Here is a 21591-nt window from a genome sequence, read left to right as displayed (position 1 = left end):
TGTTTGTTTTAATTTCATTGAAAAATACAACTTTGTAGCGTGGCGTTGAGATGAAACGAATTCTTCCATTTTCCACTCGGCTGCCTCGCGCTTGTTTGGATGTAATTGCCTCGGAAGAAAACAAGTTTGAAATGAGGCTGCGGTGCCGTACCTTTTTGTTTGGTGATGTTGGTTGACTTGCACGTTTTCAAAAGTCGGGAATAATGTAAAGGGAATTTTGCCTTTGTTAGTTGTGCAGCATTATTAGACGATAAGCAGGGCCAATTTGGTGTCAATCGAAATTTATGCTAACATTAATATTTTCTTTTTTTCTTTTAGATTTTCTAAAATGTGCATTTAAATTTTTTTCATTTGCATTAATTTTGTATTTTATTTGTACACGTCATAAATGTATGAAGACATGTTAACTGCAAGTAATACAACTTAGAGTAACAATTCTGAACACATTGAAAGCATGTTTTAGAGTACATTTTGGAGTAAACTTGTTCATAATCATCGCCATAAATTTTAAATGAATTTTTTGTTTTGGATTTTTTTAAAATGTGCATTCATTGAAAATGTTTCATTCAATTTTCATGTGCATTTTTTTTCCTGTCATTCAAGTATGAAGCAAAGTTAACGGCAAACTACATGAAAATAAAGTAAAACTAATCACCCTTTGAAAATGCTTTTCAGAGTAAATTTGCAAACGTTGAAATTGTGTTTGAGATAGATAAATACTTTATTAATCTCGCAGCTCACAGTCAAGAAACCCAAATGCATACATATGTACATACACATAAATACATGAATAGCAATACAGGCAAAAGACAAGGCAGCCAGTAATCAACCACTGAATCCAAATGATAGAAGTCTGCAAATCAGTTTAATCAATAAATAAATAAAAAGTGTGTTGGCGTAGATTCCAGTTGTATGTTGTAGGAAACGGATTGCTTCGGAGTAGCTTTATACAGAATTGACTGGCCACCCATCTAGGGTTTACCCCGCTTCTTTTGGCGAAGTGTCAGCTGGGATTGACTAAGGAAAATAAATTTGTTGCAGGGTTTGGGGGCTTATATGTAATAAAAAATACAGTTCCTTTGAGGTTTCGTTTTAATTTTGGGGGGGAATTTCATGGTGGACCAGATCAAATGCTCTTGTGGGCCCGATATGGCCCACAGGCGGTAGGTTGCCCACCCGTGGATCAGAGGAATGTAAGGTCGCTTGGCGCAAACACTTTGATGTCTTTTCTTTTCCTAGCGGCCTTTCCATAAGAAAACCAGCAAAAGTGGAAAGCAAAATGGCGCAGAAGCGGCGCCGTCCTCCAAGGCATTTCTAGTGGCCGCCGCACAAAATTGTATTTTTAATAAAAGAAACGTTCCATTTCACCATACAAAGCGAGACTCAAGGTGCAGTATAAAGGAGAGAGCTTTTTATTTTATGTTGAAAGTGTGAAGGATGCGAAATTCAAGTGATTTTAATGAGGACTAACGAGCTTGTTCAGCGTTCCCTCAGATTGTGACATTCTGCTCAGTGATTTTTATAGTATTGAACTCGTTAAAAAAAAAAAAAAAAAAAAAACTTGTTTCCCAAAGTTTCATACCTTCAAGGGCTTATTGCAATAAGAAAATTAGCCATCCATTTTCTGTCCTGCGCGTCCTCTTCAGGTTCATGGGCAGGCTGGAACCGATTCGAGTTAACTTTTTGCAGAGAGAAATGGGGTACGACCTGTACTGGTGGCCAGTTAATTGACTTTTGGTGAGAGAAGCGGGGTGCACCATGGGCTGACCAACCAATCATAGGGCACATTAAGACAAATTCACTCTAATTCTCATGGACAATTTAGTCTTCGATGAACATAACATGCATGTTTTGGCGATGTGGGAGGAAAGCTGACTAGTCGCGGTGAGAGAAGCGGGGCAAAATATGGACTGGTCGGCCGGCACAAATAGACGATCGTCAGATTCATAATTACGCTTGCTTCCTTTTTTGTTTGGCTAACGGAAAAAGTTGACTTGCTCCTGAAGGAGGCTTTGATTTCCCTCAAGTGGCTTTGCTGCAGTTTTGAGCATGACTTCATCTACACACACAAACACATTAATGTGGCCGCGACAGCGGCCATTCTCTCGCCGATGAGCCGTAAAAACAATAAGCACATCCAATTAAGCCAAAGTAATGACTTAATAATCACTCCACTTTGGCTCCATTTATTCACAACAATGTGTGTTTGGGGGTGTTTTGTCCTCATGGGGACCGGTCAACATTCAAGAGAGAGAGCGTGCCCCCCGCAGGTTGCAGGCATCGCAAAATCATCGGTGGTGGGCGAGCAGGAAAAGGGGTGTGTAGAGATATTTTCTACCCACTTCATGTCGACACTACGTACACTGACGATAAAGACCGCAACAGACTGTCATCGGCCGGTTGCAAGAGTGATACAGAGACAGCCCCCCCCCCCCCCCCCACACCCCTTCTCCTCACCCGTGCCGTTGTTTTATCTCTCCTCATTTGGGCCGCGACTTGTGGGCCCTATGCCCTAATCTGCCTCTGCGCGTTTGTCTCTCTGTGTGCCCCATCGTTCATTCTCAGACTGTCGACCCTCGCCCCTCTTCGACTCTCATCTCATTGATGGATGATGCGGTACGACGGCGAAGACCTCCGTCGGGCCCGTTCGGGTGTGGCGCGAGGCGGCAATCTCAAAGCTAATTCCGCTGATAGCCATCGTGTAGCACTGAGTAATGATATCGACTGCTACGTTAGCTGCCATATGCTATGTCACCTGTGATCCAAACCAAAGTCCTCTAGCTTAATGCTAACCTAAAATATAAAACCACATTGATTGGCTAATAGAAATTAGCATAGATGTTCCTGTAATTATTAACTTTGATTACAAAAAAAATAAATAAATAAAATGGTTTCTTGACTAATATTATACATGTGACAATACAGTAATATATGTTGAGTCTTCCCCCCTCCATCACGGGGTCACGTTCCAGACCACCCCCTCAAGTGAAATCTACGAGATATAAATACACTCTAGGCATGTTTTTATACCATTGACGGATACACACTTTTATAACGAGACAAACACATTTAAACACACACTTTGTAATATATTGAGAGCGAGCAAGAGCAATGGATAACACTAAAATATTGTACAAACAGTATAAAAAAAAAAGATAATAACAGCTGTTGTGATGGTGGTGCGCATTTCTAAATTCGGACTTGCCCGTCCGTGTACTGTTAAAAAACAACAAAAAGTTGCTGAAAATCTGTATTATAACACGACTGCAAACGATGAGCCGCTAAATATCGGAGGTCCACTGTATACTTTACAAACAAACAGAACATCTCTGGTTTAATGGCAGAAGCAGACAATTTGACTGACATTCTATAACAAACAAGTGTTCCCCTTTTTCTTTTTGCAAAACTCTTGCTGAACAGATGGCCGCAGATGGTGACTCATCCAGTCAGTCTTTTATTCTCAAATAAACCTTTTGATCTCGATTGTGAGAATAGATTTTTTTTCATTTTTTTGTATTTTTATCACAGTTCTCGACGAGAGAGAAGAATCCAAAGTAGGTCTTCCATGCAAAAAGGTGGCGCAAGACTAAAATCCCAACTGACTTTGGTGATAAAAGCGGCATACACACTGAACATGCAGTAGAACGGAAAAATGACCCTTAACATTCCTATCTGTATTCACATCTCTGCTCAATTGTTAGCTGTAGCAAGTTGAATTTTGGTGAGCGAAGTAGCGTTCGATCTGAGAGACTTTAGTCTGAGAAGAATTTTTCGGGGTGTGTGTGTAGGTCGGGTAACTTGAGAACGGAGAGATTAGAACCCCAAGCTCCTGACTGTGAGGCACATCATCCCAAACGGGTTTGATCAAAGTTGAGGTTTGGCTGGTTATTTCATTGTTAGCGTATCCCTCATGCTCCTCGCGAGTGTTTTCATTTTGTTTTTGTGTGTTTGACCATTTGTCTCGTTCAGTAAGTGAATCGGTGACTGTGGCTCTACTTGCCCACATGCCAGGGCATCATGGTACCTTACTTGCTATGGAAAGCTCCAAAGCTTCCAGCCAAAAAATCAAACAAACAAACAACCAAACCAAAAAATCAATCCATTAATGTCCCGCATAGCTCGAAAAACCTGTATGTTGGGGCACTCGTATGTCAAGGTACCACTGTATATTAAACGCTCCCCGATTGTTTAGGTTAGTTTCCGTGCCTCCATCTCAATATTGTGAATTATGAAAATCCTCTGTTCTTTGTCGACTGGTGTATTTTTAATGTCGGGAGTCATTGTGATATTTCCCCCCCAGGCCTTCAGAAGTCTATATTTGCTTTCGCCTCGGGTTAGCCAGGGCTTGATGCATATCGACGCAGACACTCAATAATAGCCTGAGTGCTCTGTATTATTGATAACCAGACCTCGCCTTACCTCTGAAGGCATCTAAAGGAAGACGAAGGAGAAGGATGATGAATGGTTATGGGGGGGAATACGAGCTGCTGCGTTAGCGTCCATGTTGCTGTGGCTCGTCTGTTGCCAATCAATCTGAGTAGTCCAGCGACAAGTATACACACACACACACACACACACACAGAGAGACACAAATTCCCAATCGTGCATCAGGATCAGCGGTGACAGTGGAGGCAACGATCGATGCGGTCCTTGTAGCAGAAGCTGTCTTTTCAAATACGTACACACAGACACAAGTGTGACCGATCAACACGAAATTGGCTGGCATAACAGGACGCACGAAAAAGTCTCAAGGAACCATGCCCGATATTGAACCGGAAGTCTGGCGTTTTGGCTCAAATCGTCCATTTCGGGAAATTCCAGAGTTGATACATTCGCACAATTTAGCCCAGATCAAAAACCTGTATCCGTTTAAAATGTCACATAACAGGATGCACAAAAAAGTCTCAAGGACCCATGTCCGAAATTGAACAAGTCGTCGGCCATTTTGGTTTGAAGCGAATTCCAGAGCATGTACTTTGACAAACTCCTACTAGCGAATTCGAGTAAATGAGCCCTTATCAGAAGCTGCTGTAAGACAGATGAGATCATTTTTATTGTCCACTTCGTGACGAACTGACTGAAAACTGCTTTAAAGAACCATCCGAAGTCTCCCTAGATTTGCTAACAGCCTTTAACGAAAGTTATTTTTTTTAATGAACCCTTTTAGTATACTTTTTTTCTGCATTTCTTTGAATTCCAACCCATTTGAGCGCAGCTGTGGTTGGAATGAACGTGAAAACGAAGAGTCGCAGGGCCCCGGGCAAAAGGATGGCAGGTGGCATAAAAAGCCGAGTAGACAAGGAGGCAACCATAGTTGTCATCAAGGGAGCCCAAACAAGGGTGAAGACTTTTTCAGAAGATCAAAGTTGACGTTAGAAGACAGCCCTGAAGAAGAAGGTAAAGCTGCTCATCTGAGTGTCCTGCTAAGAAGTCGTTGTCATGTGGTGAATTATTCATGGCCGCTCGCCTTGCCGTGTGCACGCAAAAGAGAAGAAAGAAAAAAAAAAAAAAAAAAGTTAGGATTGGAAGGCGAAATAAAAAGTTTTACTACTGAGAACTGAACAATGCAGCTAATTAGCATACGTCAGTGTTATTTATTTACTGGGATACATCGTGGGGAGGGGAAACTTTATTAACTAATTCACCTCAAGCTGTTTTCAAAGCAGAGTTCCCCATTTTAGAGCATTTTCAAGATCCCCCCCCCCCCAAAAAATTGTTCTGTGACACTATAAGCCCTGATCCTCTTCTTTTGCCAGAAAAAAAGTTGAACTTGTTCCATTCTTTAGTAAATATCGGTTTCTGACTATTAAGTCGGGAAAATTAGTTTTTTTGTGAAAGGAAACACGTCAAGCAGAACAGTGACTTTGACGCTTATGTTTTTGACTTTTGTAACCCATCAAACTAGAAAAACGACAAAAACACGACTGGTGAAGGGCTTGATGGCAAAATAATTCATTTAGAGATATAAAACTTTGAAATGTGTCGTTAGTGACGCTGACTTACTGCATGACTCAAGTTGAACGTCAGTGGCGTTCCTCATTCCCTTCACAAACTGCATCATCTCTTCTCACGATCATGACACACACTTTCTACTCCCTATCGCGACAAATACCATTTGTACCAGACATTGTCATACAATGTTGGCGTGTCAGGTGCCCGAACTTGTCAGTCTTCCAACGTTTTGGCATTTCTCTCCCTCATTTTTGATGTGAAAAGCCGAGATTCAACACCTAATCTTTATCTTCTACTCAAAAGCTGTCCTGATTTCAATTCCATAGCGATACAACGCTGCCATCTACGGGGATCTGTTCATCATGACTGTGGTTTACAAACCTGAATTTCACAGACGAGTTGGGCGAGACCCTCTTCATGTCTACCCGTTGGAAAAACGTACTTGACGAATATATCCGTCGGTGGCAGTAAACGGTTGGATTCCAGTTGACGAATATCAACGTCCAAAACAGTGTCCCCTCTGTGCTTGTGTGGGTTTTCACCAAATAGCAACGAGAAACGTTGCAGTAGATTTTGACATATCTCCGGCATACAATGTTGTACGCGTCTATGTTTAGAAACCTTCCCTGTGCCTTCCCCATCTGCAGTTGAGTAGCTAACTATCCCCTGCCACTATAGATGGTATTTTCTCATCGGGAGGCAATAAGCCATTTCTGCAATATAATACACGGAGAATCGTCCTCTGCCACGTCGGGATTCACCTGCCTTGATCTCCATGTGCTCCCTTAGAACCCGAGGGAGGAGCAAGAATATTTCCACTTTCACGCCGTCTTATCTTTGTACTGATCCAGCAGGTGATGTAAAAAAAAAAAAAAAAGGCAGGATATAAAGTCGCTGGTTAATATCCTTTCTTGCTGCAGTGTGTGAGAGACAGCTGAGAGTAGAGTGTAAATGCGTAAGTGACAATATGGACGTACGTTAAATATTAAACACAATATGACCAATGTGTGTGTGTGTGTGTGTGTGTGTGTGTGTGTGTGTGTGTTTGTTTGTTTCCGTGGCAGGACGGCATGGGCAACCTGAGAATAACGGAGAAGGGCCTCAAGCTGGAAGGGGACTCGGAGTTCCTTCAGCCTCTTTATGCCAAAGAAATCCAGTCCAAACCAGTAAGTCACTAACTTACGCTATATATTTATTAAATCATTTGTCTCCTTTTTTTTTTACATTTCTGTATCATTAGTTTTATATTAATAAATAAAAATGTTAATTGATACTTTTATATTTTAGCAATATAATAATTCTATATTATGTCATTATTAAAGTTACCACATGAAAATAAATAAAATGCAAATATTGGTTATTGTCTATATATTGCATTCTGTAATGAATTTTAATTATTAAATTATATATACATTGTTTTGTGTTTTTAATTTGAGTTCCTCTATTCATATATTTGATTTATTTTAATATAATGGTTATTACTAAATCTAGAACAAATAAGGTATAATAATATATTAAATGCATTGTTTATTTTTATTTCTATACATTCTATAATTTGCAATTATGAATGTAAATATAAATGATTTTTATATTTCTATTATTTCCTACTTGTCATTTTTTGCATTGTTATATCAAGGTTATATCATTCTATTGAATGTGATTAAATTGAAAAACAAACTTGATCAACCTAATTAATAGTATAGTACTGTATATTTCATGTTTTATCATATGTATTATAATTAATTTAATTTGTTTTTTATGAAAATCTATCCATATAAAAATATAAGATGTAGTGTGCAAATATTTGTGGTCTAATTTATATTTTTTATATATATGATTTGTTTTTTTACACTTTTCTATTTTATTTCCTATATTCATTTTTTTATTATGTCATTTATTGATTTTATAATACAAGGCATTTGTATTTTTAAATTATTACATGTAGCCTCTTAATATTGAAATTTTTGGGACATGTTATCTGATATATATATATATATCTCCCTGTTAGAGCAGAAAAAAAATCCCCTTTTTGTTGTTCTTGCTCAAGCAGCTGCCGCTCACACTTTAACACATTGAAACGTTTGAATTGCAGAATTTTGATCAATTCTTCATTGAAAAACTTGATATTCAAAGACTCAAAATTAATAAACAGATGAAAAAAAAAAACTATTTCTGGCCTTGCTGCACTTGAAATGACACTCCACTTGACATCTGCGGGCATATTTTCCCCTTCAAATGTGCTCAGCTCAATGAGTTTTTTTTCGTAACCGCAGACTTTTATGAAGGCTCTGTGCCTAAAATAAAAGCTATGCAGACACACAAACACACACACACACTTTCTTTATGTTTCGGGAGAGACGACGACGTCCTGTTGGGACTAACATGCCCTGTTGCCTCGGTGACGGCAGAGGATGTGGGACGGTGGATCAAAAGCTGGCGGTCGCCAAACGTTTACAGTGAACCCCCCGTCGTGCCAGAACTACCTAAGATTTGCGATATAGAGAGACCATATATAAAAAAAAATTTTGCTGTAGTTTTACCACTTCCACATGCTGTAAACACAAACCTATTAGGGGGGGGGGGGGGGGGGAACACTTATTAAAGCACACTTTAGTGTTATTTCTCATTCTCTTGCTGTCAACATACATACAGTACAACAATACTCACAGGCATATATTCTCTCTCTTCTGTGGAAAAACTATTACTGGAGCTTAGTAAGGCGCCGTTTCTGCCTTTTCTGCTTGCTAATAATTACACTGCATGACTTCCAGTAGAGTTCAGTGCTGCCCGGCATGTTGCGCTACCAGGTGGTGCTACACTGAAGATGTGCAAGCCTAAATTTAAAAAAAAAAAAAAAAAAAAAAGAATTTGAGAAGCAGGCAGACTTTTTCATGTCACTGTAGTTGTTATATTTGCGCATGACTTAAAGTCGAAGCATGTAAGATTAAATAACAGTGGGCTAAAGATTTACCCTTGGGGGACACCATGTGATGTCCTTCCTACTGGACTAAAATCCCTAACACATACGAAGTAGTGCCTGTAATGTAAGTTGGTTTTAAACCAGTTAAGAACTGGACCAGTTAATAGAACCCATCGTTCAAGCCGCTGTGAAAGAGGTCAACTAATACAAGAATGGATAATTTTGGCGAGTTTTGTTTTTGTGTAGGTCATTCACAACTTTGATGTGAGATTAGCTGGATGCAAACTGTCTTTTCAACTATTTTGCTGAGAAATGATAAATTGGAGAAGTGCCTGTAATTGGTTATGATACTTGGTAGGTTTTTTTTTTTTTCTCTCCATGCGAATTTGTTTTTATTAAAAATAAATGAAAAAAATTGTTCGCCCGCAGGGTCGCCCTCTGTACCTGCAGTCGTCCCGAAACGTGTCTGTCAACATTGTCAACAGCAACAACCAGCTGCTCACGCAACTCGTAACAGGTATGACATGGCCCGAGAATAAAAATATACTTAACGATGCTTTCACTTGTCAAATGTTTTCAAAACGCTGATGACACCGACTGCAACAACACAACAAAAAGTTTTCCTCTCTGATCTTCGTGTGTGTAGTTTTTCGCTTGTCTGCACGACTGTAATATACTGCCCGATGGTGGCAGTCGCACACATCAGAAGGAGCCACAGTGAATTAATCAGCATACATATACTGTTTAATTATTGACATTCTATTTAATCATGTTATTACTATTTGTTTTTAGAAAGTGAAATATTACAGAGTGCTGTTTTCCTTATTACAAGAAAAAAATTGTGGTGCGTTTTGGGGAGGCTGAAACTGATCCATGGCGTTTCCATTCATTTCAATGGGGAACGCAGTTCCGAGCTTGGTCACAAAAAAAAAAATAATAAACTCCTAAGTCCAGGTACCACTCAACTTTGTTGTTTTTTTTCCACCAACGTCTCCTTGTAAAACTTCACGTGGGACTTTGTAATTGTTCATGCTATACTGCGCCGCTCCTTTCGTGTGCCATCAGGCTGCCTCGATCCACGGCCGACGTAGCGCTCTCGCGGCTGATAGAGTCTGGCAAACTGCAAGGTTTACAAATCACTCCGCGTTAACCTGCACGGCGAGCGCCTTTGACTCTGACACGCAAACGGTGTGTGGAAGGGACGTGAACAACAACCGCCCGCTCACCCCCGCTGCCCTTTTCAAATGGAGAGCAACAGAATCAATTGGGAGTGTCAATCAGCTGCCGTTTTCTACTCCTTTGTAGAACTACTTTTTTGGGGTTGGTCATCTCGCCGTGTCAAAATAAAATAAGGCTTTTATTTCTTTCAGTATTTGAGCAGCTGGGGCTCATTTGGGTTTATCAAAGTACAAGTCCTGGATTTTGTCCAAAATGGCCAACTTTCTGTTCAATTTCAGCATGTGTCCTTGAGGCTTTTCCATGCGCCCTGTATTACTGTATTATTACTTTATTCACATTACCTAATGTTAGATATTACTAAGCGTTACTTACTTTACTTTATTATTATTACTGTGTTGTTATAGACATGCCAACCCAATTTTATGTTGATCGGTGAAACTTGTGTTGGAGGCTGATTTATTTATTTATTTATTTATTTCCCTTCTGTGTTTGTTGGGTTTAGGATCCAGCGGGTTCAAAGCGCGAGGCAAGATGTTCGAGGTCAAATCCACGACGGGCAAGCTTCTGTTCTCGGCCGACGAGCAGGAAGTGGTGGTGGGCGCAGAGAGGCTCCGGGTGATGGGTGAGTGGTTCGTACCTCGTTTTTTTCCGTCGGATGACGTTGTGGATCGAAGAGTTTTGTTCTGACTGATGACTGAGGATGAACATTTTTTTGGTTTGTTTTTTTTTGTTTGTTTTTTGTCCAATCAGATTTCAGCCTGTATGTGTTGCCATGTTAATGTAATCTGCCCAGGGCCTTCATAAGCAGTAATGCTGGCCCATGTATCTTCAACTATTCAGCATTATTCTGACCTCTGAGTAAATATTGATTCTTAACTGCTCCGGATAATGTATGTGGCGCATTTGTTTGCGGTTACAGTATATTGCGTCTGAGTGTGTGTGTGTATATATTAAAAAAATAGTATTGCAACATATAGTGGTGGTGTCATTCCGCCCACTGAATCTTTTGCATAAAAATACCCATCAGTCACGGCGATCCTTTCACCAGCGTAATGCGCTCATATTTGAGTAAAAATGTATTTTGCAAAAAAAAAAAAATGTGAATGAATCACCCTCGAGGCGTCGCCTGAGACAATTTGCGCCTCGCGTTTACAGATGAGAGCGGTTATTCCGGCCGCTCATCTACATGCACTTAACATCCTTCGCGGTCATATTTCGTTAGCGTCAGCCCGCTGGAAAGTGTCGGCGAGCCACAGATGGCGGCAGAGGAGATGGAGGGAAGGATAATGGGACGGACGCGGCATTGTTCCACTTTTAAATCGCAGCGAACACGTCCGCTCTTTGCTTTTTGTTCAAGGAGTCTTATTAGGGTTTATTAATTAATGTATTTATTTATTTATTTCTTAAATAACCACATTAGTTCCCAGGTGACTTACTAACATGTCTGCGCTGCACTTTTCGTCTCGCTCTAATTTTAGCCTCGCTGAAATCAGCCTGTTTTGAGGGGGAGGTTCTGTCTCTTCTGCGATCATGACAAACAGGGGTGGGGTTAGGGGTTGCGACAAGGTGAGCGGTTTCGACTTGAAGCAAAACAACGAGCCTCCAGAAGGACGGTAAACGCATCGGTTGTATTTTCACTTGTGGAGGCAGCACTTCATCACCAAGCTCCCCAGTTACGATTCCTGTAGGGGATCGGCGCATGCAGACTATGAGGTCACAATCCTGAAACATTCAGAAGGGTTTACAGACAGAATTTCAGAAATGGGCAGAAAACGAAAACAAATTATCTGGGTGTGTGATTTTATACTACTTCCACTATTTGTGTTGAATAATTATCAGCAGTAGATGATTTTTGGCGAGAGAAATGTTGCGCATTGGTCTGCAGTCAATCATGCCTAAATCTACTCCATGCGATACGACACCGCCCATCCTTTCATGTTCTATCGCGCTTGTCCTCATTAGGGTCGCAGGTAACTGGAGACGACCCAAGCTGACTTTCAGCGAGAGGAGCCGAGCCAGACCTGCTCACCAGTCATAAATCTTCTCAATGTGATACAATACTGCCCATCACACTATTTTCGACGGACCTTGTCTTCATTAGGGTCGCAGTAACAGACAGACAAATTCACACTGACATCCTCACCAATGGACAATTTCGAGTTCTGCCAAGACACGTTTTGGGGATGGGATCAAACGTGAGGCAGACTTCTCCATCGTGCTGCCTACCAGAGCGCCATTATTTCCAATTTCGCGCACCCCCTGAAGGGTGTTCAACTGAGGTATCGGAATCTCTGGCATAGACCATGAAATAAGGTGTAAATAAGTTACATTAGCAATGCATAGACCTTTAAATAAGGAAATAGAGAGGCAACGGGGGCAGACGGGGTAATGCTGTGGTTACCACTCAGTCCAGGCCAACTCAATGCTATGTAATCTTCCCCCCCCCCCCCCCACAAAAAAAAAAAATATATATATACTTGTCACTTGAAAATGATGTAAAAAAAATAAAAATAAAAAATCTGATACAGGCTTCTGAAAACATACATTTTCACTTGGACTACACGCACTTGCAAAAATGTTCCTTTTCAGGTATTTTAGGGTTCGTGAAAGCTTGGAAATTTGCCCAAAATGGCTGCTTCAAACTAAAGTGAACAACTTCCTGTTCAATTCCCGGCATGGGTCTTTGAGACGCCACCCCCCAATTTTATGTTGAAACTGGTGACTGATTTTATTTTTTGGGGGGGGGGGGGGGTTGGTGAGATATGTTCGGGACCTAATAGTACACCTGCAAATACCCAGTGCAGTCTGAATGGTTTAAGTCTGAATTTGGTGAAGTGCTGCCTTTGTGAGTGAAAATACAAAAAAAATGTTTTTACTGAAGCTACAATCAATTTTTAAGTTTTGACATTCTTTATGGGCTTACCTATCCCCCGTTATTTGCCGAAACCCCTGCTTATTCGCTTTATTTTTTTCATGATGCCCAACTTATTTCTTATTTTTTCATGGCCATTATAAGGGAGTATCAAATATTTGCAAATGTTCACGATTTGCAGCCGAACTCGTTCCAATTCCTCAGCTATTCGCCGGGGGACAGTCGCTGACGCCCTTTCATCCATTTATTGATTGAATGAGTCAAACACACAAATACAAAATGAGAATACTCACGAGGAGCTGCTGTAGGCCACAACTCACGCCCAGACGCTCACACGCAGAGAAACTAACTCACATCACTCAGTAGGCTACACACCTTAAAGACACTTTATAAAACTACTTGGTTTTTTTTTTTTGTTTCTTCAAAATTCAGTGCTATTTTCTTTTTTTTTTTTTTTTTTTTTTTTTTTTTTCTCTGGTACCGTACTGAACGGAAGCACTTGAAAGAAACGCTCGCTAAAACCCTAAGGACACGAAAGCTTCCAGGAGCGAATACCCTGTTGTCGTTAAGTCCAAACCTGAAACATTTAGTACAAGCGCTTCCCCGTGTCGAGGCGACTTCTCCCCGAAGTGGCGCCGACCACCTTCTGAATCAGCTCTCGTTTCCTAAGTAAGCGCTGCTCACTCATGCGGCGTGTTTCCCCCTCGGAGATCAGCAGCGGGCGGACGTGTTCAAAGTTTGACTCCTGCGGAGAGGCGCAGTGGAGTGGAGGAATGGAGTGCTGGGGAGCAGCAGTCACCTTGATGCTGAGGTTCAAGGGGTTTATTTACCTGACAAATGGGGTTATTTACCGATCCGACCGAAAGGACCGGTTGCTTAAAGCGTTTGTCTCTGCCTTGGCCTTCACCTTGTCACTGAAACAAATTAGAGCGACTGTCTATGGCCTTGGATTTAGACTGCGAAAGACATAGATTCCACCATCCAGGAGTGTTCAGGTAGGACTTCTCTCACCAAGGGCTTGGCTTCAGGATCGGTTTTGTAGGGGAGCCCTGCAAACATCTGTTTTTTTCAAAGTCTATGAAAGGAAGCTTCAAAATCGTGAAAAATCGAGTCCGCTGAATTTGCTGAAAACACGACCTGAAAAATAGACGCTACTTTGTCTAGCATCTTTCATGGCTGAGCCGCAAAATACAGTATATCCCCTCAAAGCCTCTGTGGCTGGATTATATCCCACCGGGTCGTCGTGACTACGAGCCGCTCTAAAGCAGCTACGCAAGAGAAAAGTAGTGCTATGCCGTCATCTTGTGGCATTTTGGTGCCAAGGAACTATGTTGAAATGAGTTGAGGAGTTTCATTGTGAGAAAAGTAGTGCTTTGCTGCTATATAACTGCCAAGGAACTATGTTGAAGTGAGTTGAGGTTTTGTTTCAGACAAACGTAGGTCTGTGGCATATTTGTGCCATGGGACTATGTTGAAATGAGTTGAGAAGCTTCAATCAGACGAGTAGTGCTTTGCCGCCATCTTGTGGCCTCTTGGTGCCAATCAACTACGTTCAACTGAGCTGAGGAGTTTCATTCGAACAACAGTAGTTCTTCGCCATATTGTGGCATCTACAGGCAATTGTAAACCTTTTTAGCGGGGGCCTCAGTTCCTCGCAGATTTTTGCTATTCCCGCCGTGCGAGGCCTCCTTTTCTTGTTTGGCTCCTGCTGTTGTACCATCAACGGCGTGATCATGTTGTAAGTTCATGGAGACAAGGTGTCTTCCTTTTTATATTTGCCATCCGTCAAAGGTCCTGCCGCGTTTTATTCGCCGCTGTCCTTCCTCCGGAGTGGACGCCGTTAAGCTGTAATGAAACGATAAAAGACAGCCGAGTTACTGTGCAGAGGCGGCGGTGCGCCTTTCACGCCGTTATCTGGAGCGCGTGGCCAATGTGCAACGGATTCCTGTCAAGCGACCAAAGCCCTGGCGACGGCCAATGCTCTTAACGCGTGTGTGTGCGTGTGTGTTTCTTTTCTTAGGAGCCGCATGTTAGCTTTATACACGGACGCTAAGGAGCTTGAAGGGTGACAGGGTATCGTAATAATAAGGCACAACCGTTCAGATATTCCAAAGACTGCTCTGTAAAAATGTTCTCTGGAATTCTATTAGTCTTGGTGCAATGTAGGTTTAATGTATCGGAGACTTGGATGAGCTTAAAGATGATTTACTACTGCTTTTATTTATATATATATATATATATATACCTGATTTTCCATCAGAAGTTGAATGGTCTTCATTGACTATAGGGGGTGAAGAACTAAATAGTTTTTATAGTTGACTGTAATTTGATGAAAGCCCAGTCAAAGTCGAGGAATTGAGTCGAAAGTCCTTCGCAAATTGTCTAATTGAAAGACAAGATGGGGGGGGGAATGCAATTAAGGATTAGTCGACTTCAAGCTTTTAAACTAGTCGACTAATCGGTTCAACCCCTAGTTGACGGTTGTTGAAAGTACACATTTTATTCCGAGTTCCAGTCTTTATTTTTTGTTTTGGCACAGAAAATGCAACAAATCTGTGCGCCTCTCAGAGCTTTTCTCCATGACAACCAAGGTAATGTTTGCATACGCACTTAACGGCCATTTTTAGCTACAAGAAAGGATTTTCAATCCAAAGAACAAACAAGGTCACTGGTGTATCATCCAATTAATCCTTAATCCACCTTTTACCATCCCAAACAAAACTAGTTCACACAGGGATATTGACGAACCCGTTTGAACTCTGTTGCAAACCAAGACAACGGGAGCGCTGCCATTCGCCGACGATTCCAATTTTTTGGAAATAGCAACAAGACAAGTGGCGGACAGTCAGTCCGTTCCGTTCGGCTGTGTCGCTTAGTGTGGGGCGGGCCTCAGTTCTGCCATTTTGCTGCATTTTCGCTGTCCTTTTTATTTCATGTACTGTAAAACTACCATTTCATTTGACATATATTGTAATACAGCGATCACGTTGCTTAATATTATTCGATGGTTGCTCTGCAGTGTTGTGTATATTGATGTTTAGGTTCCAGGAAGCAACTTATTTGTCTCACTCAACCAGCCTCTCTCTTTGCTTCCCCCCCTCCCCCATAATAGCCCCTTTTTGGGTTTTTCCCGCCACTTTTATTGTTTGTGGTTGTAGTACACGAGTAACATTCGACGTGGCTGTGATCTAGCGGCTTCTGTGCTCTCGGCCCGAAGACTCGCAAAGGTAAACCCAATCGATTTAGACCTGCTGTCTCTTTATGGGGGTTTAGTACCTTTTATCGAAGCAGGATATCCAATTTCCTGGCTAAGGAATCTCGCCTCGTTGTGTGTTTGGTGGGAAAGGAACGCGTGCGCCTCACACATGGCTGGCCGCTGGGTTCGAGGACACCGCCGCCAGCCTCGTTTCATGGCTGACATAAATCCCAATGCCGGTGGTCACAAAGCCCGATTAGATTGTAAACAGGGCTCTGGGTGGGGGCGAGCTCCCTCCTCCACCACCCCCCCCGCAAGCCTTCCATGCTCGGGGGCTTGCGAGGCTGGCCTGAAAAATGGGAAGCTGGTGGGTCCTTAAAGAATTTCTAAGGACCCTCCAATGTCTATTTCCTAGAAAATAAAACGGAATCTTTCGATTAGAAACTCATAACTTTGGGAGGAAATGCAGTTATGAGAATGAAGTTGTGTTTTTTTCCCCAAGAAAAAAGTTATCTTTACTGCGTTTTTATCAGGATAAAAAGTTGGAATCATACAAGAACAAAGTTGTATTTTTCCACGATAATCATAATATTATGGTATTAAATTCAAAGTTTAACGAGGTAAGAAAATCATATTTTAACAAGCGAATTTCAGAAATACAACTAAATGAATGCTCAAACGGCTTTTCGTAGAGGCGCATTATTTTGCCGTGAGAGATCAAAAAGTGTGCCGTGGCAAATTATCCAATTTCACCTGATTGTTCCAAAAGTTATTAATTTACGACAATGATCTATCTATGCTAGCGACTTATAGTGAATATAGTGCTAAAGCTTACTTTTTTACACAGAGTTGTTCAGCGAATAATGGAGGATAGGTTTCTCAAAAATCTGCAAACATTACAGCCGTTAGACAAAAAACTGCAAAGTAGCGACTGTATATATATATATATATATATATATATATATATATATATATATATATATATATTCTTTTATTATATATTTTCAAGCTTTATACATCTTGCATTCTCTGTCTTTTTCGCAGTCTTTCCTCCTGTGTCGCACTAATTGCTACGCAAGTCTGCAGTGACATTAGTTTGTTTGGAAAAATAATCAGTGCAAAATCCCGCGGTGTGGCGAAAAAGCCCATGATATATTTACACATACACACATATTTAAAAAAATCTGCCAAATAGCGAGACCCTAAAAAGTGAACCGCGTTATGGCTACAGACAACAGTATACTCTAAAAAATACACCATTTAGTACAAAAAAAGACAACTTTGTTTGTAATTATCATTCATTTAGATTCATGTACGTAGCAACCTTATCAGAGCTTTAACTGAGCCAAAGCTGACGTCAGGAGGAGTAATATCTTGATATATATTTTATTAACCCCTCCTATGTAGGTTTGCACTTTCTCCAAATCGTACGACTTAATAATTTATTACAAATGACTTTTGGGGATCCCCAAGCTACGGCTCGTGGACCCCAGTTGAAGAATCACTCTCATAGATATCATGAGCTGCACTGATCTGTCTTCACGACCCCCCTCCCTCCTCATATGACGAAGCATCCATCAAGAGGGAGGAGGCGAGCGCACTGTGTGCTAATGCCATTATAGCATCCGGCACGGAGGCATCATCAGCGACAGCGGCGATGCCGGCGCATCATTACTGATGGATCTCCAAGGTGACTGTGAAAGTCGTCTAGGCGCAGAGAAGAGAACATTAGGAGGATTCTTGTATGCTTGAGGGGCACCCGATGAAAACTGAGAACTATGTATTACTCAATTGTGCCGATATAGCATTGAACTGTTTTCCACCATCCAACACAATTACGGCATGCGGCTAGCTAGCAAGCTATGCCTACGCCCCAAAAATGCAAATGTCGGCCATCAGTGCGCGCATGTCACGCTGAGAAAGTTGGAAACATCAAGAAAGGAAAAGAAGAGTCCGACCTGACTAACAACGTGGACCGAGGCTTCGGGCTGGCATAGCCACATAAGAGCGCCTCGTTGTCACAACTGGACAAAAGCCCCTACCGGAGGTTTTAAGTGGATATATTTGTGTGGCTCAAACGTAGTCATATGGAGTCATAAGAAAGAGGCTTAGATGGCGGAGCATCCATTTTTTTCAGGCCGCAGAGCAGCTGTAGACATACTGGGTTTGTGATTTCGCACTCCTGAGACACAACTATTTCTATACAAGCAATTGAAGAGTCCATTTTTCTTAGTGTCTTCGTTTCAAATGCATCGTTTTAATTTTAGGCTTGCAGTGACTTGTGACTTGAGTTGTACACTCGGTTTTGTACTCTTGAGACTTAAAAATGTTTTCCTGACATTTAATACACAGCAAGGTCATCCGCATTGTGTTTGAGAGAGGCTTTACTTCACCTTCGCTTGTTTACTGCGCATTTTTCCTTGTTGATGCAAACTCAGCTTACCCCAGCTCCATCTAATTGTCACCATATTTATATATTTTTGTGTGTGTGTGTCAACACTGTATGGTGATTCGCTGTATTTGTAACTTCTTTGTAAATGTAGGCGCATGAGCTGTATTCAAACAATTCTGCCTTTTACAAAGAGCTGAGTTCGAAGGTAACCCATTCATGGATCAAATAGGCTTTTGGGTGTCATCTGAAATCAAAAGTGCTTCGCTTACATGCAAACAAATTACTGTTCTAATTATAGTCACCGTGTTTTTGTTTCGCGACCGAGCCCCTCTTTCCCCGCCGCCCACCGGTGAAACGGAGCAACGTGTTGTTTTTGAAATACATAATGAAAAGTGTGGGATTATTCAGTTGAAGAATTGATTGAGCTGGGCATTTAAATAAGCGCGTGTCAGCACAAAGGAGAATTACTGCCGCACTTCAGTACGTATCTGCCTCTCTGTGAAAAGGATTTTTTTCTGATTTTTATTCAGACTTTTGTTTTGCACACAATTGCAAACAGGATGACGAGAATTCAGTCAAAAAGTAGTAAGGTCTGGTAATTGCATTTGTAATTACCAAGCTCATTTATTTTATGTTTCTATAATGGTTAATACACACTGGTGTATTAACCATTATAGAAACATAACCCAAATTACATGTTTGATGATCAAATATAATCTTTCAGGCTTTTACCATACTCCATAAAGTGTACAGCTGCATTAATCCAAGTGCAAGTCTATGTGATGAATTAGCTTAGTAGCGCATCCCAGAACCTTTGAAAAATTCAGTGGCCGGAGGCAGTTTTACCGAGCAAAATGAAATTTGGCAGCCAGGTCCAGCATAAGTAGACATATAAAACATTCACAAGAACCAATGCTGTCAAATGCACAGGAAGTCGGCCAGCTTGTCTCAGGCGTGACTCCCAAAAATTGGCTCGGGAGCACCATCCGGAAAAAGATTTGCCCCTGGAAGCAGTTTTACCAAGAAACATGAAATTCGGTAGGCTGGTCCAGCACACATAGACGTACAAAAAAGGTCTCAAGAACCGGTGCTGTGAAAGGCCAGTTTGTCGCACCTGTGACTGCTGAAAAGCAGCTTTGTAGCACCCACTGGCACTTTTGGGGAAAAAAATTCTGCCCCAAAAGGCAATTTTATAGAGCAACATGAAATTTGGTAGACAGATCCAGGTTAAGTAGCTATACAAAAAAGTCTCAAGAACCCATGCTGTAAAATGCATGGGAAGTCGACCAGGTTGTCAGGTGTGACTACCCTAAAAAAAATGGCTTAGTAACGCCCTCTGGAACTTCAAAAAAATACAAAATAAAAAAATGTTGCCCCTGGGAGCACTTTTACCGAGCAACATGATGTTTGGCAGGCAGGTTCAGCATGAGTAGACAGGAAGTCAGCCATTTTGGTTTGGAGTTACCATTTTTAGGGCAATTGGGTTTTTCTGGGGGTTCTTCAAAAATCAGGTTGTCCTACAGATCTTTCCCGTTTGCTACCGAATTTAAACCAAGTATACTAAATGAATAGATGAATCTAGATTGCGTAAAAAACATTTTTTTGGGGTCAAAACGTGGTCAGAGCATGGTGATGAAATTTGGCGGCTCAAATTTAGGTCTGCATTAAATCTCGTTTGTATGACAGGTGTTCTAATAAATATGTTAAGCACCGTAACTGTACACTGTATTTTCTATTTGTCTCACCGTGTCCTTCCATCCGCTCACTCACCAATTCCGTTCACCGTCACGGACACTAACTCCATCATTCAAAAAAAACATCGCCAGCTTCTCTTTGAGCGAGCGTGTCTCATTTAGTCATCTCGTCTTTGGTCACGGCATCTCCTCCGGCTGTCTTTGACCCGCTCCTAATGAGTCGATGGCCTGGCCGCCGCCACATATTTCACGCTAATGTGCAATCTCGAAAAAAGCTCCAGTGATCCACCCTCGAGGACTCGTGCTGTTCAAGACCCTCGTCTGCTGTACACCGAGCCACGCCATCACCTTCATCCTCCCTGGGATAAAGATGGAATTCAGTCTTCGCCCCCACTATATCACCATTCATTGTTTGTGGTCCTGCTATATTTTGAAGCAATAGTTTTTTTTTGTTAATGAGCTTTTACAGTATAAATATGTAGTATGAAGTGGCGTGCCTTCAGTGTAGCTCCACATTGTGCCACAGCACTGAGGTCTACTACAAGAAATGCATTGTAATTAAAAACGAAGAAGAGCCAGAGATGGTCCTCAACTAAACTCTAGTAAGGGTCTTTGTTCCCACAGAGCGGAGACAAATGTTTGTTTATCTATGCGCTGACTGCTCAGTGTGTATAATGAAGTAGCAGTTGTTTGAAGGTTTCTCGTTACCCTAGCAACTCCGCTCGTTTCCTTTAGCCAGTCGCGACATTTTGCATTCAGCTGACCTTCGTTAGATGAAATTATGACTTGTTGTTTTGTTTTATGCCAGTTTATAAGTACATTTCAAATAGGACTGACAAATAAACGGCTCGAAAGCAAGCGTGCTGTGCCTCTTTTCTGGGCAACGATACGACAGAGAGAACAGGCGCTAGGAAATACTTTAAATGTGTCTATTAACGAGTGAAGTTGAAATGTGTTTAAAGCGTTTGGGAGGGGTAAATTATTAAAACAAGTATTGTTTTTATACACTGTACTACGGTCTCACTTACAGCGTGGCTTTTCTCCTATGGCAGATGGGTATGGAATACATGCTCTGCGATAAATGGGGTTCACTCTCATGGCAGAGAAGGAATATGGAGGAGAGTCACTGAACTTTTTCCGCAAAATGCTGAGTGAGGACTAAAGAGAAAACCCGGGAGCCGTACACCTTCCAAGCTGTGGCTCCCATCACAGATTGATGTCATTTTTTTTTTCACAGCGAATGGAAGGAGTTAGAGCTGAGGGCCAGATGGATGCAGCCAATTTCCCCTCCACTGGGCCACCTGCTGCTTTTTCAGCTCGGGAGTGGTGTAGAATTTGGCATGCAGAACCTGGCTTCCGGCGGCTAATGGCGGCAACCCATTAAGA

At 41.5% G+C, this 21591-nt stretch overlaps 1 protein-coding gene across 13 annotated transcripts in view; it reads left to right on the top strand.

Annotated features, from left to right (window-relative positions):
- The window catches only part of sgcd (sarcoglycan, delta (dystrophin-associated glycoprotein)), a 171815-nt gene that overhangs the window by 132050 nt on the left and 18174 nt on the right, over positions 1-21591 (top strand). For all 13 annotated transcript variants that reach the window (XM_061750987.1, XM_061750988.1, XM_061750989.1 and 10 more), the window contains 3 exons: positions 7017-7118; positions 9302-9389; positions 10554-10673. In XM_061750987.1, the coding sequence (XP_061606971.1) occupies positions 7017-7118; positions 9302-9389; positions 10554-10673 (310 nt within the window). The remainder of the gene's footprint in view (positions 1-7016; positions 7119-9301; positions 9390-10553; positions 10674-21591) is intronic.

This window comes from Phyllopteryx taeniolatus, chromosome 17 (assembly GCF_024500385.1).
Source record: "Phyllopteryx taeniolatus isolate TA_2022b chromosome 17, UOR_Ptae_1.2, whole genome shotgun sequence".
Lineage (NCBI taxonomy): Eukaryota > Metazoa > Chordata > Actinopteri > Syngnathiformes > Syngnathidae > Phyllopteryx > Phyllopteryx taeniolatus.
Note: the sequence above shows the minus strand (reverse complement) of the source record. Positions and strands in the feature narration are given on the sequence as shown.